At 40.3% G+C, this 20873-nt stretch overlaps 1 protein-coding gene across 1 annotated transcript; it reads left to right on the top strand.

Moving 5' to 3' along the window:
• The first annotated feature begins 1005 nt into the window (after positions 1-1005).
• LOC123441401 (LEC14B protein-like) lies at positions 1006-9767 on the top strand. Its single transcript, XM_045117856.1, is given in 12 exon segments — positions 1006-1234; positions 2285-2736; positions 2848-2967; positions 3470-3547; positions 4001-4177; positions 5656-5733; positions 6706-6823; positions 6826-6853; positions 6959-7114; positions 7204-7264; positions 9225-9369; positions 9476-9767. Coding segments are annotated over 11 exon segments (1353 nt in total). The 5' UTR covers positions 1006-1234; positions 2285-2364; the 3' UTR covers positions 9496-9767.
• The last annotated feature ends 11106 nt before the right edge of the window (positions 9768-20873 follow it).

The following is a 20873-nucleotide window of genomic DNA, read 5'->3' on the forward strand; positions in this document are numbered from 1 at the left end:
ATGTTAATTATTTGAAAAGACAGGGACATTTTTATAAAAACACCATAACGTACATCCATAAGTAGTATCTGTTTTATTATTAAGTAGAGAATTGGTCACAACTAGGCTGATTAATAATAATCGATCTAGCTAAGGCCGATTAGTGACAAATATTAGGTAGAGAATTGATCAAGGCTAGGCTGATTCTCCCTTAATAATAAAGCGCGCAGCGCTTCTGTCGTACGTCGTCGGCTTTTTTGTAAAAACACCCCTTGCTTTTCCGGTATTCAACCCGTAGTACGTTTTAAGTCAAAAAACGAATCGTTTTTTGCATTTTTTAGAAACCCCCCTGATGTTTCAGGTAATCAACCCGCAGTCCGGATTTAAGTCAGAAAACGAATCATCTTTCTTTCATTTGTCCGAAAACCCCTGATATTTTAGGTAATCACCCCGCCCTCCGTATTTTAACAAAAAACCCTAACTTTTCAGTTAATAAATCCACATTTTATCTAAAATAAAATTGTCCATATCTTTTAAACCGTAACTCCGATTTTAACATGTTATATATGAAATTTGATTAAAAAATATGTAGAATCTAAATAGGATGTTATTTTTAGCTGTTGAATACTTCTTAAATATTATTTTTGCTGCAAACTTAATCTGTGGTGCACGGTCTTTTTTTCTCTCTCTTTTCAACGACGATACGAATTGCAATAAACATCCATTAAATTAAACCAAATTGAGAGGAAAGAAAACATGTTAACAACACATGCACACCTTTAGAAAACCTCGTGGGGAGAAACAACATATTTCTCATCTTATTCCGAGTGACTGTATATTCAAACGCGTTTTTATTGTGTGAGCACTAAAGCCATCATCGGCAACACAAATATAATGTCATATGAAAATATATTGCGTTCAGAGCGTATGTTATTTTCTCTTCTGTTGCAACGCACGGGCGAGCAACGCAGCCGGAGTCATACGGCCACCGACCGGCCCGTTCTTGTAAATGGGTCGGCGGTTGGCAAGCGGTGGTTGTCAGCTAGTGGGACCGACTCGAGAAAACGGGTGGCAAAAATCTCCTCGCCGCAGAGCACGGCGGAGAGAAGCAGCCCCCAACTCTCAAGCGTCCAGTGAGCGACGACGGGAGAATCGCCGCGAGCTCGATTCCGCCGCTCCGGTTCGATTCATTTCTGCGGCCACCTGCTCGTCCTCCCTCCTCCCGATCAAACCAGTCCCTCTCCGTCCCTGCTCGGTTAGCCCCGTCCATCGAGTTCCTTTGTTGTTTCTGTCTGAGTGACTGGGCTTAGGAATTATGAGATGTGGTAGCGCTACGGGAGAAGCGCGAGACGAGGATAGGTAGTAGGTTAGCACCCGCAGCTCCTGCTATGCTAAGCCGCCGCCAGTGTTTGTGCGATGTTGCCGGCGTAGTCATCGCTGACCGCAGCATCTCGCTGCCGCCTGTTGATGTACTTGTTGTGGCGTGTCACGTTCTTCTCCTTAATCTGTTGTATGCTTAGCTGAAGAAACGTGCAGTTTTTTTCCCTTAGTATTTTGGTCTGACGGCTTCAACAATTTCCTTTTACCCTTTTTTGTAGCTTAGAGTGCTTGAGTTTATGTTGAAGTTTGCTGATTTTGCACTATCGAAATTGGTAGGAGTAGCTGAGAGCTGCCTGAAATAAGGGAAATACTCCCTCCGTTGACAAATATAAGATGTTCTAACTTTTTTGTGAATCGGATGTATATAGACATGTTTTATCACTCATTTCAGTCCATAAGTAGTCCATAACTCAATATTGAAATATCCAAAACATCTTATATTTGTGAACGGAGGGAGCACTATGGAGGCAATGCAAGATTCATTGTCTGTTCTTGGTCCCTGTGTGATAACTTTTACCAAGCAGAGAACATGTACGTGCAGAATACATTATGTGATAAAACCCGTGGTATCATGCTCAGTTGCTTTGGCTACAACTTTCAGCTCTGAATATCTCCTTCATAGGACATTGCTAAACTGAGCCTTCCAAGTTGTGTAATGCTGAGCTGAGTTCTTTGTAAATTTAATTCGATTTGTTGGACAATTAAGTACCTCCTTTCTTAAAAGGGGATAATTAAACTATTGTAGGGAGCGAGCACATGTTCTTTGGGTTGGTGTTAGTTGGGGTTTGTATATTCAGTTACTTGTAGCACATTGAATAATCATGGTAAACATATCTTGCTCTTGTCAAGCATATAACTCTTATGCAGTGTATGATTTTACCTACTCACTCATTCTCATAATTCTTTTTTTTGGGAACTTCTTCAGTCTCCAGAAACAAGCTTTGGAGTCTACATTTCGATGAGCATTTGGAAGGAGAATTGATATACATATAGCAGTTGAAAACGATGGGTTATGGCATGAGTAGGCTGCATGAGGGATACAGTGAACATGAAGGGCAGAATAGTGATGGATCTAGTTCAGTCGAAGTGAATAATGACTTCTCAAAATTAAATAATGATATTTTCCACATGACTCGACTAAGATCAGGACCTAGTGAAAGCATCCGCAAGTCCATGGATAGAGTCTCAGTAACTAGGTTGTTACGTGGAAGGGAAGTTAACTCTTCAGGAAATGGAAAGTTTTCTCCGGTTGATCGTGCATTCGTTCTTGGTCATTATCTTCCAGTGGATGGTCCTGAAACAGTGGACAGGATGGATTCACGAGCTTATGTTTCACATTTTTCTGCCGATGGTTCTCTTTTTGTTGCTGGTTTTCAGGTATGTTATGCTCTAATGCAATAGTATTTTTTTTGCTAGGCTATAGTAAGCAGAGGTGAAATTTCCTGAAATTTTACGGTTTCCTAATCGCCCTTTTGTTTTCATTATCAGGGAAGCCACATAAGAATATATGATGTCGATAAAGGCTGGGAAGTACACAAGGATATTCATGCTAGAAGTTTGAGATGGACAATTAGTGATGCATCGTTATCACCTGATCAAAGGTTTCTTGTAAGTTTAACTAAAACTTAGCTAGTAAGATCTTTGTTTTCGCTTTAGGTTCATCTTAATTTCCCCCTAACTCTATATGCATCGGCTCAGTTTTGGAAGTGTGTAGCTCTCTGGTACAACTTTTATCGATTCATGCAGTCAATCTCTTTCATTCTTCTTATTGAGGGGAAATGCATTACATGCAATTGCCTTGAACCGAAGATGATGAACTAAAGTTTATCAGGTGTCAGATGAAACATATTGGCAAAAGGATAGTGGCAGTAGGTTTTTTTAAAGGGCCGCGCTGTGTGTGTGTGTGTGTGTGTGTCTGTGTGTGTGTGTGGGGGGGGGGGGGGGGGGCTCCCCGCCTGAGTATTATCAAATTACCAATAGTTTGTTCTTTCTATCTGTATTTTATTATTGTACTTATAGACTAACTTCGCCGGTTACCTGTTCCGTTCAGCTTCCCTTTTTGCTTGCAAAGTTGGATTTTTGAACTTCCTTATGACGTATCAATCTGCAGGTCTACTCTAGTCTGGCACCCATTATCCATATTGTCAATGTTGGCACTGCTTCAAGAGAATCATATGCTAATGTCACTGTGAGTTCTCATCAAGATTTTCCCTTCTGCAGGAAAAAATGGCATTTTCTCTCTGTTGAGATAGTGCCACCCTTGTCCTATTTTATGGTTACAGTTTTTTGATATCTTCAGTACTACTATGTAAATACACTACTCCTTCTGTCCGGAATTAACCGTAGCTGAAATGAGTGCATCTACACACTGAAACGTGTCTAGATACACTCATTTCAGTAACAGTTAATGACGGATGGAGGTTGTACTTTATGACTTAGGCATTTTACGTTCACTTTTTGATTCAACAGGTCCAGAGCTGATTTAATATTTACTTGATCCTCCTGTAGCACATCCACATGCATTGGATTTTTATTTATTTTGACTGATTACATGCATTGGATTGTTCTCTGCACAAAGATGCTTGATATGCACTTCTAATACTTTTCTGTTAAACTATTAATGCCGCTCATCTTTTTGCAGGACATCCATGATGGATTAGATTTTTCAGAGCATGAAGATGTTAGATATTCATTTGGACTGTTTTCTGTTAAATTCTCGACTGATGGTCGGGAGCTTGTTGCTGGTAGTAATGATAATTCAATATATGTCTATGACATTCAGGCAAACAAAGTCACATTGCGCTTGCCTGCCCATACAGTATGATATTATTAATTTTTACTCTCTTTGGTTGTATCTCCTTTCATCTTTGCCTGATCACATTTTTTTTGGGTTCTTATATCACTGGAAGTGATTAATAGTCCAATGATCTGAAGTTGGTTGTGCTCCCTTACCAGCCAAGCAACTTCATCCATACTTATCCATATGATCTATCTGTCTTTTTTTTTATTTCCCAAAGTGGGCATGGGTGACAAATGAGGTAGTTATACTACCCCAATAATTGATCTAAACTCAGAAAAATGGTATGCTGAATATGAATATGGATAATGGTATTAGTCAAAAATATTTGGTGGAAGGTATGGAAACTCTAATTTGGTTGATTTCCTAGGTTTAAATGACAGTCCTTGTCTGGCTTGCAAAATCTGGTAGCTATCGGCAGACATCAATTTAATCTCTGACCTTTTTTTATGGGTCCACCACGGTTTGTCTAATTTTCAGAAAGACATGTCCCTGTACCTAACCAAGCATACTATGTACCTTTAACATGTCTCTGACAATATTTTTGTTACCATTTTTTATTAAAGAGGTTTTTCCTACCAACTTAAAAAGAATGTACAACTAAACCGCTAGATTTTTTCTTAAATACAACACCCATGTGCTCACAAATATTATTCTAGAAACTATGCTGTGGTGCCAAACTCACTTGGCTAAGTCGACTGACTGATTACTGTGTTTTACTAGGATGTATAAAAAGCTAGGAAATTTTCTGCTCCAGTCGGGCAATCTAATCCTTGGATTTGTAATAATGACTTGATAAAAATCTTTCTTTTGTTTTGCGATCCAGTGGCAACACTATACTTTTGGAAGTATCATGTTGGGTTATCAGCAGCAGATGAAAATTTGCGCCCTTAACATCTTGCTCTACTGGTTTGTTGGGCAAAGCTGAACTGTGTTTTGCCCTTTGTTCTGAAAAATAAACTGTCCTAATTCTTGTTTGAAAAATAAACTAGGCTATTTTAGCTAGCCTGGAAACTTAATAGGAGTTGTGGTGATGGAGATTGGAGGGAGTTGCATATAGCTTGTCATAGCAGCAATGCAATTGAATCCTTGCTTGTTTCCTTCATGGATTGTTAGCATCTCTGTGATCTTTGTGTAATGAATGTTTAATATGTTAGTTGATAGTATAATTGATATTATATTTAACATTTCATCCTGATGTCAACACAGTAGCATTTGCTTTAGCTAAGCCTGGAAACTTTATAGGAGATTTGGTGATAGAGATTGGAGGGAGTTGCATATAGCTTGTCATAGCAGCAATGCAATTGAATCCTTGCTTGTTTCCATTATGGATTGTTAGCATCTCAGCAATATTTGTGTAATCGATATTCAATATGTTACTCCCTGCGTCCCATAATCTAAGACCCTTTTTGATACTACTGTAGTGTTAAAAATCGTCTGACATTATGGGACTGAGGGAGTAGTTCATAGTGTAATCGATTTTCTTTTTAACATTTCAGTCTGATGTCAACACAGTAGCATTTGCTGATGAATCTGGTAACCTAATTTATTCTGGGAGTGATGATAACTTGTGCAAGGTAGCTTACTGTTATAAATTATTTTTATGTGATCTCTCTTTCCTTACAATATTATGTAATTTCTTCTGCATTAGCCAATGTGACTGAATTGCTATTCTCATATTTCTTGATCGTATCTGAACATACGAAGAGTGAAGTTTTTTTTTAATGTTTTACCCTCCATATTGCTGCCTGAAAGACTGAACATGTTTGGATATTTTTATTTCCAGTAGAGTAGCAGATCATTTTCCATTATTTCTGAAAAACCAAAGAAATAAAAGATTGCATGCCATGAAGAGGTTGATGTAACGGCTAATCTTCCTTAGCATTTTTTCACAGCCTTCCTTTATACCTGGAAATATGCTTTGGCTAGTGCATAAATAAAATGGGATGGTTCAGAACATGTTGGACTCCAGGAGCTGCGTCCTTATCCTAACTAATCTTTTTTGTTACTCTAGTCCAGTATCATTACTTACCTACAAACTATTTTTCGCAATACCGCTGCCCTGGTTCTTCATTCTCCAATGAAAGAAGTTACCAAATTGAATTCTATCTCGTTCTGATGTTGCAATATTAGCTTTAGTTAAGCATTCAAATTTTCTTATCTTCCTGGGAATTTTGTTTATATTTCTTAGGGGGTTGCCAGTATTGCAGCGATACAATCCTGTTATTGAGCTGCCAAATCTGTAGTTTAAAAAATGGTTGCACCATTCTTTTTGTTATCTTGAGTACTGGAGAAGCAAGTACTAGTAAATCATCAATTAGAGATTACTACATGCCTTTTACCCTAGGCATCATATATGTTTATATTTTAGTAGTGAACAACATGACAAACACCTATAATTCATTTGTCAAGAATTCCTATGTAGTTTTGCCTTACGTGGCAACTTTTGTGTTAGGTAAGCTTTGAGGTTTCCTCTGGAACAAAATATTTTTTATTTTTTTTTCATTTTAGAAAATTTGTGGTATGTGATCCTGGTAGCCTGTCTTCAGGTCTGGGACAGACGTTGTTTGTCCACAGGGGAAGCGGCTGGAGTTTTGACTGGACATGTGCATGGCATTACTCATATTGACAGCCGTGGAGATGGTCGATGTTTCATATCAAATGGAAAAGCAGGAAAATGACATCCAATGCTGATGGGTACGTCTTAAGCAACAGGAAGTTTGCTTAATCCACTTTTTTGTTGCTCAGATTTGGACATATTGGCTTACCGCGGAGCTATACTGATCTTATTGTTTGATACAGTTCTGAAAACAGAGTTCCTGCCTGGGACTACAGGTATTCAAGATATCCACAACAGTACAAGCAACAAAAGCATCCACATGATCAGTCAGTAGCTACCTACCGGGGCCATTCAGTTCTCCGTACATTAATTCGCTGCTACTTTTCTCCCACATATAGGTACCTACTGTGACCGCTCAGGAACTTGGCATCGTTGTTATTTTCAGATTATGTAGTGGATATGTACTAATACCCTTTGCTTCATACAGCACAGGACAGAAGTACATATATACAGGATCTTATGATGCTAGCGTCTGCATCTATGATGTGGTAGGTCTCTATTCAACATGCATGGCAGCCCATTAGAGTTCTTTTGATCTTATGATACTGCTGCTGCTGCTGCTACTACTACTACTATCTCCATTCTTTTACTTGCCATTTTGCACATCAACATGATCTCCTGTATACTTTTTTTCTCTAAATAGATGTTACAATTTCTTAAAACATAATTACGTGAAAGTAACTTTTGATGAGAAATCTAGGATAATTTCATGTGACAAATCTGGACGTTTTTATGTCCATTTTCTTAATCAAAGTTTTAGAAGGTTTATTGCACACATTCTACGGCTGTAAAAAGTGATGGAGAAGATAATTGAAGTACAAGTTCTTGGATACATTTCCTTTACTTGTTCTCTTTCCTGTTCAAACAGAGTTCCACTTTTTTATGTTAATCCAGTGGCAATTTTTTTATTGTTCTACAACCAGAGTACCATATGACAACACTACTACGTGAGTGTGTGTATGGATATCATACATAGGCACATGGTGTAGACATGCCTCTTGAATTTGAAATGTGGCACTTCACACCTAGGTAGTTTTTAGCCACTTCTTGGATAACATACCGTCCGATCCTTCAGTGAAGTTTTTTTTTTTTTAGAAAAGGAGGATATGCCCCCGGCCTCTGCATCTCTGGACGATGCATACAACCATTTTATTAATTATTCATAGAGACCATACAAAGTAATATATCAGTCAGCCTGAAGCCACCGTCTAGGCAACACCTGTTGCTACTCCTATCCCTTGATGAAGGTGTGTTGAATATCCGGGCCAAATACCAAACAAATATCGCACCAAATCCTAACATCTATAGCCGGATGCCCCAGCCCAGCTACCACTGGGACTAGATCCCATACCGGTCCGACGCACTCTCAGAGGCTGCCTCCACCATCTTCCACTATTCCATCTCCAGAGATAGATCAGACGCATCTTCCTTGCTAGGTCTGTCGTCGACGCCACCACGGCACCAGACAGCGCCACCATCCTGCCCGTATCCGTCTACACGTGCCTGTCGCCGAACCACCGCAGCGCCATGCGCCGGGATCCACCGCAGTGCTCGCGGCAGATCAAACACCGCTCCTCCTCTTGTCCCGTCCACCCAGCACATACTCCAAAATGATGCCCTCGGGAGGGAAACGACATCGTAGATGCCATCATCGTCTGACCGGTAGATCCAGATCTAGAGTTTCCTCCGGAGCATCACGAGTGTGGTTCCATGACCTGCAACAACGATGCCTCAAGATGGTAACGACGTCCTAGACGCCGCCATCGTCCGCCATGACCGCAGTCGGCGCGGTTTTCACCGGAAGTCGCGTCCCCCCGATCTCGTGGCTGAATGGAACCGAGGAAGGCTCGTCGTGTAGACGAGGCCGCCGTCGGCATGCCGACAGGGGGCCTCCAGCCGCCCCTCACCGATCCTCCTCGCGCCACCGGCCGATCAAGATCAAGCCGTGATGGATCTGGGCAGGACACGCCAGACCCGCAGCCCTCGATGAAGCCCTTGCACGCAGCTGCCGCCCTTGCTGGATGGAGCGCTGCACCGCCACCATCCAACCTCCGACCACGATCGGCCATGAGTGCCACGAAGGCCGCCGCGCAGCAGGGACGCCGCCCTGACTGCCGCCCCCGTCATCCACGCGCGCGACGGCCCTTCCGCCTCACTGGGACTCCGCGGCTACCACCCGCCCTGGCACTAAGGCACAGGACCTGCCGCCACCGCGGCCCTCGCCGGCGGTAGCGGCGGCCGGGGAAGGGGAGAAACTCTCTGGCGGCTAGGGTTTCAGTGAAGTGCCTTGGCCGTGGGACCATACATGAATAGTCACAACCAATTGCAGACCAAGCAATCCACTTTTACCCCAGTTTCTTATGAGAAATTGAACTAGTTCGTGTTACTTATTAATGATTTCCAAAATCTCTTCCGACATATTGTATTATCATTTCCCCCCATGTTCAGGTAAGTGGATCGCTAGTTGCCAAACTGCAAGGATATCATCATTTGGCAGTTCGAGACTGCAGCTGGCATCCGTCCGATCCAATGCTTGTCAGTTCATCATGGGACGGCCAGGTCGCCAAATGGTCCAGGACTCCCTCCAAGGAAGGTACTTGTGAATTCGATTAAATCAAGTGTGCAGATACTTCGCATGTCCTGTAATCTTCTGATACCATATGCAATCTTGGTCGCAACATGGATTGACGAAACCACAGGAAAAGAAAAGGAACCCTAGCTATGATGTACATATTAAATGGAAGCAAGCCAAGTGCATATGTAGTACTCCTTCCGAGAAGGTAAAGAAACAGCCTATCCTAGAGATGGTGCATACGTGTATGTGTCTTATGTTGATGTGATTATCGTGTCGTTTTTGTACTCCCAGTGAGCAGTTGTAGTTCATCTTTTCAGAAGCAGAACTGTTTGTACTTCGTGGGAGAAATTTGTTGCAGCAAAAGCACTGTATATCTGTATGCTACATGTACCTTGCAACAAATTTCTCGCGGCTTAGAGGTAGTTGTGGTTTCATATTTACCTTATCTTACAGTATGTCAAGTTGTTCATTGCACAGCGGTAGGGACGCTTGAACAAAGCAATTCAAAAGGAAGAACTTACGGTGAAAGTAGAACAGCCTACTCCATCGCACATAGAAAGGCCATCCTTCATGAAATTGCACATAGAAAGGCCATCCTTCATGAAATTACACATAGAAAGGCCATCCTTCATGAAATTGTACTGCGTATTTGTGACTATGTTGTTTCTGTACTCTCATTTGACATTTGTACTTCATCTTTTTAACAGCAGAACTGCTTGAATCAGAAACATGATGTATAAAAAGTTTGGCAGGTGTTTCCTGCCTTAGTAAGGCTATGTTCGGTTAAACCTATTTTGGAGAGGATTGGAGAGGTTTGGAGGGGGTTGAGGTGGATTTTGACTTGTAAAAGAATTAATCCTTCCCAATTCACTCCACTCTCCTTAAAACACCTTGCAACTGAACAAGCCCTTACAAATATTTTGTGTTGCATATATTAGGCTTTCATGATGAGCTGACTTTAATGAGTTACATGATGAGTGACTTATTATAGAGTTACAGGTTACGGAAATGCAATTAAGCTCCCAGGAGCACGTGCTCCTGCCTATGAAAAATGAATTTTGATATATCAAAAAAATCCGAACAAAAATATTATGTGTTCTTTATCACATCCAAATGCTACCTGGATATTTTTAGGCAAAACGGTTGATCATTTTGGCCTGTGTAAAAAGAACAAATTAAATATCAATTATTACCCTAAGATGTCACATCCAAATTTGTTTTTTACCGATGAAATACCACTGCTCTGTTTTACATGAAAACTGTCAAGCATGCTTGAGACAGTAACATGAAAGTCTACAAAAAAATTAAAAATTTTATAAAACCATTTACTGTTATTTTTTGGGTTAGTGTTCATCCGAATGCAAATGCTCCCAGGAACCAAAACACCTCAAATGATGTGACAGATACAAACATAAAACTGAAGCGACATCACTTTAGATAGATGTAAGTTGACTAATTATTTAATTTGGGTCAGTCAATTTTTTTAATGTTCATCGTTGCTCCAAGATGTGTGCTCTTTTTTTTTAAACAACGTCGCGAAGCTTCATTAATTCGTCACAATGTTGAAAGATTTTCAGGATGTCTTAACCAAATATGGCGGCCACCATCGATAGATAAAGCATGCTTCGTTAAGTTGTGAGTCTTATAATTTAAGCTTCTAAATTCATGACTAAAAGAACAAAAATTAAAAGATAAAGAATGATCCACTATCTCATGTATGATCGCTCCATAGCTAAAAAAATTGCTCTTTGTTTTTTCTGTTCGCGTACTGTCATGTTGTAGGCCGAAATGTTCTGACTGACCACTGTTTCGGCTTAGTCGTTCCTTATTGGGCTGTAGCCCGTTACACGATTTCTTATAGGCTTGTTTTTAATGCGTTTTTTATTCTGTTCTTTTCTCTTCTATTTTAGTTGGTTATTTTATGGGTAGTTTCGGGATAATGGGTAAATGTTAAATGTATACACACAAGTATCATCCAATGTGTGTCCAAATAATATTTGGGTGTGAAAATTACACTATTATATGCTTATTTCTTACATATTAAAAAAGTGTAATTTCAGTACAAAGTTGTGTGCAAGTTTTTTTCCTTTATTCTTAAAGGTTAATACCAATACAAATAATTCACTGCCATTTATAAAACTTCATTTATAAATTGTTTTTGTTTTATTTCATTTTATTTCTTCTTTAAAAGTAATGCCAAAGTCATTAATTCATTTCTTGTTAAGATTTTTTAGAGAAATTCTACTATTATATTCTTATTCTTGCATATTAAAAAAATGAAATATGCATGCAAATTGTGTGAAAATATTATCACTATCTATTTTATTTTTATTGTTCTTAAATAGTAATAGCAATGCCAATAATTCAAGGAAACTTCTTCTTTTTGAAAATTTACAATTATATGCTGATTATTGCATATTATAAAAAATTCAATTTAAATATACATGTTTTCATTAGTTTTTTGTTTTTCTTCTTGAAGGGTAATACTGATGCCATTAATTTATTATTTCATTGAGAACTTCATTTTTTTGATTATATTTAGTTTTATTTTATTTTATTTCTTCTTTATGTGTAATTCCTTTGTAAGCTGTGAGCAAATTTTGACATTTTTCCATTTGCTTTCTCTAGAAGGCTAATAGCAATCTCACTAATTCATTCTTTCATAGAAAACTTCATTCACTACAAAAAAAGCACACATTCATGAAATTATAGCCCCAACGAAAACTCTTTATATCATGGATGTGATACTTCCGTGATGATAATTGTGATGAAAACATGTATCATCTTAAATGTGGTGGGCTCTTATTTTTATTATTTTTTTTACAAAAAATGGGGTTTTCGTCCTGGGTGGGCCTGCATGACATTCTTTGGGTTGTCCATGACGTAAAAAATTATGGTAGAAGTGAGGGCGAGAAAATTTACGGGGATTTCCTTGTATACGATGTGCAACCGGTGGGTGGTCGGGCTGAGCGACATAGTTTGGTTTTGTGCATTTCTCTCGTACGCGCGTGTGTGCGAGCCCTTCGCTAAATGAATCCGAACGAGTCGTTTGCTTACTGAAGTCTAGCGACCGGCCCCTCTCAGAGCACAACTTCTCCCTATGTGGTTTTGATATTAACAACAACATATAGTTCATTGAACTAATAAGCTTATCAAGTATACTTCAGGAAAGTTGAGTGGATGGAGTGGCTAGGAATTGTCAAAAGGATCCCCTAAGATGCAAATAACTCTTATTTGCAAAAGTTTCAAGACTTTACATTTATGTGAGTTGACCAGAGTTGAGTCCACAGGAAATCCAATACTATTAAGAGGGGATGAGATACTGATGATGATCTGGTTGCTCAAGTGCTTATAGATATGCCTCCAAAAGCCTCAACCAAATTCTCACAAAACCATGTGTCTTAAACCCCAAGCTCCAAATCCGGTGACACCAAGAATTGCACTTTGATCCCACTGAGATAGAGCCTATGCCAAACCCCTAGCACCTCGATAGAACCTAGACTGCGTTCGGTGAAACCAAAAAGCAGTGACCAACCTTCCGTGCTCGAGATTTTGAGTTTTGGAATTTCCTAGATTTCATTTCGGAACCTACAAAGCACTGGATATGCCTAGGTTAAGCCGAATAGGTCTCACCGAGATGTTTCATTTGGTCTCACCGAAAAGCCAATAGTTAGGGCATTTTGCACTAATCGATAGCATCGAGTTTTAACTTCGGTGCCACCGAGTTGGACAATACTGTTGTAACAGTTGGATTCTTGGAGAAGGCTATATATACCCCTCCACAACCCTCTCATTTGGAGGGAGAGCACTCAGAATGAACCAACACTTCCACCATCCATTTTCTGAGAGAGAACCACCTACTCATGTGTTGATATCAAGATGTTCCATTCCTACCATATGATTCTTGGTTTCTAGCCTCCCCAAGTTGCTTTCCACCCAATCACCCTCTTCTACCAAGCAAAATTGTGTGAGAGAGTGAATGAGTGTTGAGGAGATTATCTTTTGAAGCACAAGAGCAAGGAATTCTTCATCTATACACCATATATTACCTCTTGGAGAGCGGCGTATTCTAGATTGGTTAGGTGTCATCTGGGAGCCTCCAAATTGTGTGAAGTTGAACCAAGAATTTTGTGAGGACAAGGAGATCGTCTACTTTGTGAAGATCTACCCCGAGTGAGGCTAGACCTTCATGGACGTAAACCATGGTGGAACAGACAAGGTTGCTTCTTCATGGACCCTTCGTGGGTGGATCCCTCCATGGACTCGCACAACCGTTACCCTTTATGGGTTGACGTCTCCATCAACGTGGACGTACGATAGAACCATCTATCGTAACCATGCAAAAAAACTCCGTGTCTTCATTTCGTTTGATCATCCTAACTCTCTTTTACTTATATTTCCAATGTCATTACTTTTTGCTGCAAAAATCATAGACTTGCATGTATAGGGTGTGCTAGACTTGGTAAAACCGATAAAACTTGTCCACCAATAAAATTGGGAAAAGGTTAAGTTGTAGTTTGGTTAAGTAGTCTAATCACCCCCCTCTAGACGTATTTTCGATCCTACAAGTGGTATTAGAGCTTTGGTCTCCGTTGCATTGGTTTCGCTACCTAGGAGAGTATGGTGTATAATGAGGGAAATTACCACCGTAGAAGTCCATATTTTGATTGTACAAACTTTGCTAGTTGGAAGCATAAATTGAAAATGCATATTCTTGTACATAACCTCGTCGTTTGGGTTGTTGTTCGTGTTGGATTGCAAGGTGAATTATTTGGAGATGGAAAAGAACCAAAGCATGAAGCAACCACAAAAGAATTGAAGATGTTGCAATACAACGCTCAAGCATGTGACATTCTACTCAACTGACGGTGCCCCAAAGAATTCAACAACATAAGTCGCCTTGAGAATGCCAAGGAAATTTGGGATACTTTGGTTGATATGCATGATACTTGTAAACTGCGTTGGGATTTCCCCAAAGAGGAGAGGAGATGCATCACAGTAGAGATAAGTATTTCCCTCGATGAAAATCAAGGTTATCAAACCAATAGGAGAACCACGCAAATTCCCGTCTTCAATGCCTACACACAAGAGAGCACACACTTGCACCCAATGCGGGCAAGAGGGTTGTCAATCCCCTTGAATTCATTACATGTAAGCAATAAATAGTGATAGATAGATAATATAAATATAAAATAAAATAACAGCAAGTTAATGGCACCAATATTTTTGGTGTTTTTGTAATATGATTTGTGAACACCTGGGGGCCATAGTTTTTGCTAGAGGCCTCCCTCTCGAAGAAGGCATACAGTGGGTAAACAAATTAATGATTGGGTAATTGATAGAAAAGGGCATAGTTATGAAATATTTATTCATGGCAATGATCATATATATAGGCATCATATCCACAAGCAAGTAGACCGAATCCTTCCTGCATCTACTACCATTAATCCACCCATCGACCGCTATCCATCATGCATCTAGAGTATTAAGTGAAAACAGAGTAATGCTTGAAGCAAGATGATATGATGTAGACAAAGTAAACTCAACTAATATGAATAAACCCCATTTTTTATCCTTAATGACAGCAATACAAATATGTGTCATGTCCCCTTGTGTCACTAAGATTGAGCACCACAAGATTGAACCCATTACAATGCACCACTCCCGCTGAAGATAAGTCAATCTAGTTGGCCAAACCAAATCGATAGATCGGAGAGAAATACGAAGCTATCACAATCATGCACATATATGTATAACGAGCAAAGAATCAATATAGTTCCATGAATAATATGAACATAAACCTAAAACTCATCAGATCCCAACAAATACACCACAAAAATGATTACATAGGATAGATCACCGTGGGAATCATGCTGATCTTTCCATTGAAGAACATAAAGAGAGATATGCATCTAGGTACTAACTACAGAACCGTAGGTCTATGGTAAACTAATCACACATCACCCTGGGAGCAGCAAGGTTGATGTAGAGACCCTTCGTGATTGATCCCCTCCGCCAAGGCACCGGAATAGGGCTCTAGATGGGATTATGGCGAAACAGAGACTTGTGATGTCTACTACACAACTTGTTCTTGTAGACTCGTGTTGGGCCTCCAAGCATAGAGTTTTGTAGGACAATAGAAAATTTCCCTCAAGTGGATGGTCTAAGGTTTATCAATCTGTGGGGCGCGTAGGATGAAGATGGTATCTCTCAAACAACCCTGCAACCAAATAATAAAAAGTCTCTTGCGTCCCCAACACACCAAATACAATGGTAAATTATATAGGTGCACTAGTTCGGTGAAGAGATGGTGACACCCGTGTAGTAATGATAGTAGATACTGATTTTTGTAATAGGCACAACAAAAAAACAGCAAGGTAGCAAGTAACTATAGTGAGCATGAACGGTATTGCAATGCTTGAAAATGAGGCCTAGGGTCCGTTCTTTCGCTAATGTAATCTCTCAACAATGCTAATATAATTGGATCACATAACAATCCCTCAACGTGCGATGAAGAATCACTCCAAAGTTCCTATCTAGCGGAGAACATAAGAAGAAATTGTTTATAGGGTACGAAACCACCTAAAAGTTATTCTTTTCGATCAATCTTTCCAAGAGTTCGTAGTAGAATAACAAGTTATCCTTTCCGATCGATCTATCAAAGAGTTCATACTAAAATAACACCATTGATACATATCAATCAACCCTAATGTCACCTAGATACTCGAATGTCACCTCAAGTATCCGTGGGCTAATTATACGACACGCATCAAACAATTTCAGAATCTTCATATTCAATCTAATACCAAGAACTTCAAGGAGCACACCAAGATTTCTATCAAAGAGTATAGTATGAAACCATGCATCAACTCCTATGCATAGATTACCCCAATGTCACCTCGGGAATCCACGAGTTGAGTACCAAAACATATATCAAGTGAATCATTTGAATATCCCAATATCACTACGGGTATCCGCATGCAAGTCATACGTCATGTGCTCTCATACCTGAATATTCAATCCAACATAACGAGATCTTAAAGTGAAAGATTCAATTCATCACAACAATAGCATGGGACAAACACCATATGATCCAACTATATTAACAAGACCCGTGATATGTCAAGATCATGACATCTCAAGAACACGAGAGAGAGAGAGAGAGAGAGAGATTAAACACATAGCTACTGGTACAAACCCTCATCCCCGAGGGTGGACTACTCCCTCCTCGTCATGGCCTCCACTGGGATGATGAAGATGGCCACTAAAGATGATCTCCCCCTTCGACAGGGTGCCATAACGAGTTCCCATTGGTTTCTCGGGGCTACAGAGGCTTACGACAACGAAGCTTCTCGTCTAGGGTTATTTCTGGAGGTTTCTATATTTATAGGATTTTTGGGCGTTGGAATCACATCAAGATGGGCCACGAGTGGCCCACTAGGTACCACAACGAGCCAGGGAGGCTGGCGCTCCCTGGTGCCTAGTGGGCACTGATGTCAGCTATGCTAATGCACAAAAGTTCTTCCAATGGCGCCAGAAACAGGTGTGTCGACGGCACCAGGAATCCTTCAGCTGCGGCTACGCCTTAAGGGACTTCCTAGGCAAGTATGCAAAGGATTTCCCCCGTGGCCTTGGAGCCTTGCGTTGGTGTTCCCTTGAAGCGGAAAGGGTGATGTAGCACGGCGGTGGTAAGTATTTCCCTCAGTTTGAGAACCAAGGTATCAATTCGGTGGAGGAGTATCTCAAGATCCTGCACAAACACAAAAGCTTGCTCCCAACGCTATGGAGGGGTTGTCAATCCCTTATAGATTGTTTGCCAAGAGAGAACTTAAAGCAACAAAGTAACAAAGCAAAGTAAAAGCGGAGGTGTAAACAATGGATGTGAATAGACCCGGGGGTCATAGTGTTTACTAGTGGCTTCTCTCATGAAAGCAAGTAGACGGTGGGTGAACAAATTACTGTCGAGCAATTGATAGAACCGCGCAAAGTCGTGACGATATCTATGCAATGATTATATCTATAGGCATCACGTCCAAAACAAGTAGATCAATACTTTCTGCATCTACTACTATTACTCGACACGTCGACCGCTATCCAGCATGCATCTAGTGTATTAAGTCCGTAAGAACAGAGTAACACCTTAAGCAAGATGACATGATGTAGAGGGATAATCTCAAACCAATGATAAAAACCCCATCTTTTTACCCTTGGTGGCAACTACTTGATGTGTGCCTTGCTGCCCCTACTATCACTGGGAAAGGTCACCACATGGCAGAATCCAAAACCAAGCACTTCTCCCATTGCAAGAATCATAGATCTAGTTGGCCAAACAAAACCCAAGACTCGGAGAGATTTACAAGGATATCAAATCATGCATATAAGAAATCAGCAAAGACTCAAATATATATCATAGATAATCTGATCACAAATCCACAATTCATCGGATCTCGACAAACACACCGCCAAAGAAGATTACATTGGATAGATCTCCATGAAGATCATGGAGAACTTTGTATTGAAGATCCAACAGAGAGAAGAAGCCATCTAGCTACTAACTACGGCCCCGTAGGTTTGAAGTGAACTACTCACAAGTCATTGGAGGGGCGATGATGATGATGAAGAAGTCCTCCAACTCCAAAGTCCCCTCCGGCAGGGCGCCGAGAAGGGTCTCCAGATGAGATATCGCGGAAACGGAAGCTTGCAGCGGCGGAAAAGTATTTTCGAGGCTCCCCTGATTTTTTGCGGAATATTTGGGAATTTATTGGCCAAAGACCTAGGTCAGGGGGGGCCAGGGAGGCCACAAGCCTGGCCACCGCCGCCTCCCCTGGTGGCGGAGTGGGGGCTTGTGGGCTCCCTGGAGCCCACCTGGCCTGGCCCAAAGGCCCCCTGATCTTCTTCCATTTGGGAAAAAATCATTTCGGGGTTTTTCTTCCGTTTGGACTCCGTTCCAAAATCAGACCTGAAAAGAGTCAAAAACACGAAAAAACAGGAACTGGCACTTGGCACTGAATTAATAAGTTAGTCCCAAAAAAGATATAAAAGGTACATAAAACAACCAAAGAAGACAAGATAACATCGTGAAACCATCAAAAAGTATAGATACGTTTGAGATGTATCAGCCACGAGGGCCCCCCTCTGGTGGTTCTTTGCTCCACTATTTCTGTTTTCTTCCAAAAAATCGTCAAAAAGTTTCGTCCAATTTCGAGAACTTTTATTTCTGCACAAAAACAACACCACGGTAGTTCTGTTGAAAACAACGTCAGCCTGGGTTAGTTCTAAACAAATCATATAAAGTGCAAAAAACATATAAAAGTATTGTAAACATAGGCAAACATGGCATGAATACTTCATAAATTATCGATACGTTGGAGATGTATCAATTTGCGGTAGAGGAAAAAGTGTTTCAAGTGGCTCACCGGTGTTTTCCCATCATATTAGGATTTATAGGAGTGGATATAGGTCAATAGCCATCGGTAGGTGGTCCCAAGACATCACGGCATGACGCCCCCTCGCGCTCCATATTGGCTAGGCGCCACCCCGTGTGGCCTACGGTCTCCGTGTGAAGCTTTCAGGTCTTATTTTTGTCCAGAAAAAACATCAAAATGTTGTGTTGCCTTTGGACTTCGTTTGGCATAGTTTTCTTGAAAGGCCAAAAACACACGAAAAACAACAACTGGCACTAGGCACTGGGTTAATAGGTTTGTTCCCAAAAATTATATAAAACAACATATAAATGCATATAAAGTGTCCAAGATTGATAATATAATAGCATGGAACAATTAAAAAAATATAGATACGTTGCAGACGTATCCGCATCCCCAAGCATAATTCGTGCTCGTCCTCGAGTAGGTAAATGATAAAAATGGAATTTTTGATGTGACATGCTACCTAACATGTAATCTTATTCAAGTATGATCATTGAAAAGCGATGTACTAATAAACATCAACATAGTAATATCCATAAACATAAGTAACACAATCATCAACTTTCAAAATATACGAACTCCCCATTCATTTTATGATATTACCATGGCATGGCTCCATCTTCACCACATAAATAAAAATGTTAAGCATCACAGTGTTAAGCCAAGCAATTGGATCATACTTCGTAATGCGCTTCAACATTTTCAACCTCACTCAGTACATGAGCGTGAACCATGGACATAACATATAGGTGGAATAAAATATGGTGGTAGGTATCAAAGGAGTAAAAGTGGAGAAGAAAGTCTCGCATCAACTAGGCGGACCAATGGGCTATGGATATGCCCATCAATCGATATCAATGCGAGGAGTAGGGATTGACATGCAACACATGCACTAGAGCTATAAGTGTATGAAAGCTCAACAAAAGCTAAGTGGGTGTGCATCCAACTTGGTTGCTCATGAGTACCTCAGGCATTTGAGGCGGTACGTCATTGGAATATGCAAGCCAAGTTCTATACTAAAAGATTGCCACCAACATATGAAAACGACAAATCATGAGACTCTCTATATGAAAAACATGGTACTTTCTCTTAGCACAAGTGTGGAAAAGAGTTAGTAGCACTGTCCCTTCTCCCTTTTCTCTGATTTATTTCTTTTTCTTTATTTTTTCTTCTCTCTTTTTATTTTTTTATATTTTATTCTTTTTATTTTATTTTTATTTTCGTCCGGAGTCTCATCCCGACTTGTGGGGGAATCATAGTCTCCATCATCCTTTCCTCACTAAGACAATGCTCTAATAATGGTGAACATCACACTTCTATCTACTTACAACTCGATATAAAAACTCAATGATGATGAAATAAATGACCCTATATGAATGCCTCTGCAGTGTACCAGGATGTGCAATGATCTAGCGTAACATGCAAATAATGATGAACGGTGGCTGTGCCATGATTACTCTGTCAGCTACATGATCATGCAAAGCAATATGATGATGAACGCATAAGTCATGTGATGTAATGGTGGAAGTGGCATGGAAATATATCATGGAATGGATATGCAAATGCCATGAGGTCTGGTGCCTTTTTGAGGAAGATAAGGTGCCTTATGTGTAACAGAGCATATCATCTCGCGGGGGTTTGGATGCACTGACGAAGATTGCACCGATCCTTGAAGTGAGAATGGGTAATGTACGATACCGAAGAGGCTAGCAAGTATGGAAAGGTTAGTGTGCGTACATCCAAGGGTTCACATTAGTCACAAGGAACTCATATACTTATCGCAAAGCCTTATTAGCTCTATCAAAGCAAAGTACTACTCGCATGCCCCTAGGGAGGAGGTTGGTAGGAGCTAACCATCGCGCCCCCCCGAACTATACATCACTAGTTTTTCAATGAGGAATAAGAATGTTCACACATCATCACCATGCCATAACCAATATTTAGATGAACAACAAGTTAACACCCTTTAACTATCAATATTTCTACTAACCAGCAACCATGTACTCACACCCTTTCATATTACCGCATCAATGTTATTAACCCACAATTTATCTTTTATGTGATACATGAGAGTTTTTATTATATCCTTCTTGAATA

The sequence above is a fragment of the Hordeum vulgare genome, chromosome 1H, assembly GCF_904849725.1.
Source record: "Hordeum vulgare subsp. vulgare chromosome 1H, MorexV3_pseudomolecules_assembly, whole genome shotgun sequence".
Lineage (NCBI taxonomy): Eukaryota > Viridiplantae > Streptophyta > Magnoliopsida > Poales > Poaceae > Hordeum > Hordeum vulgare.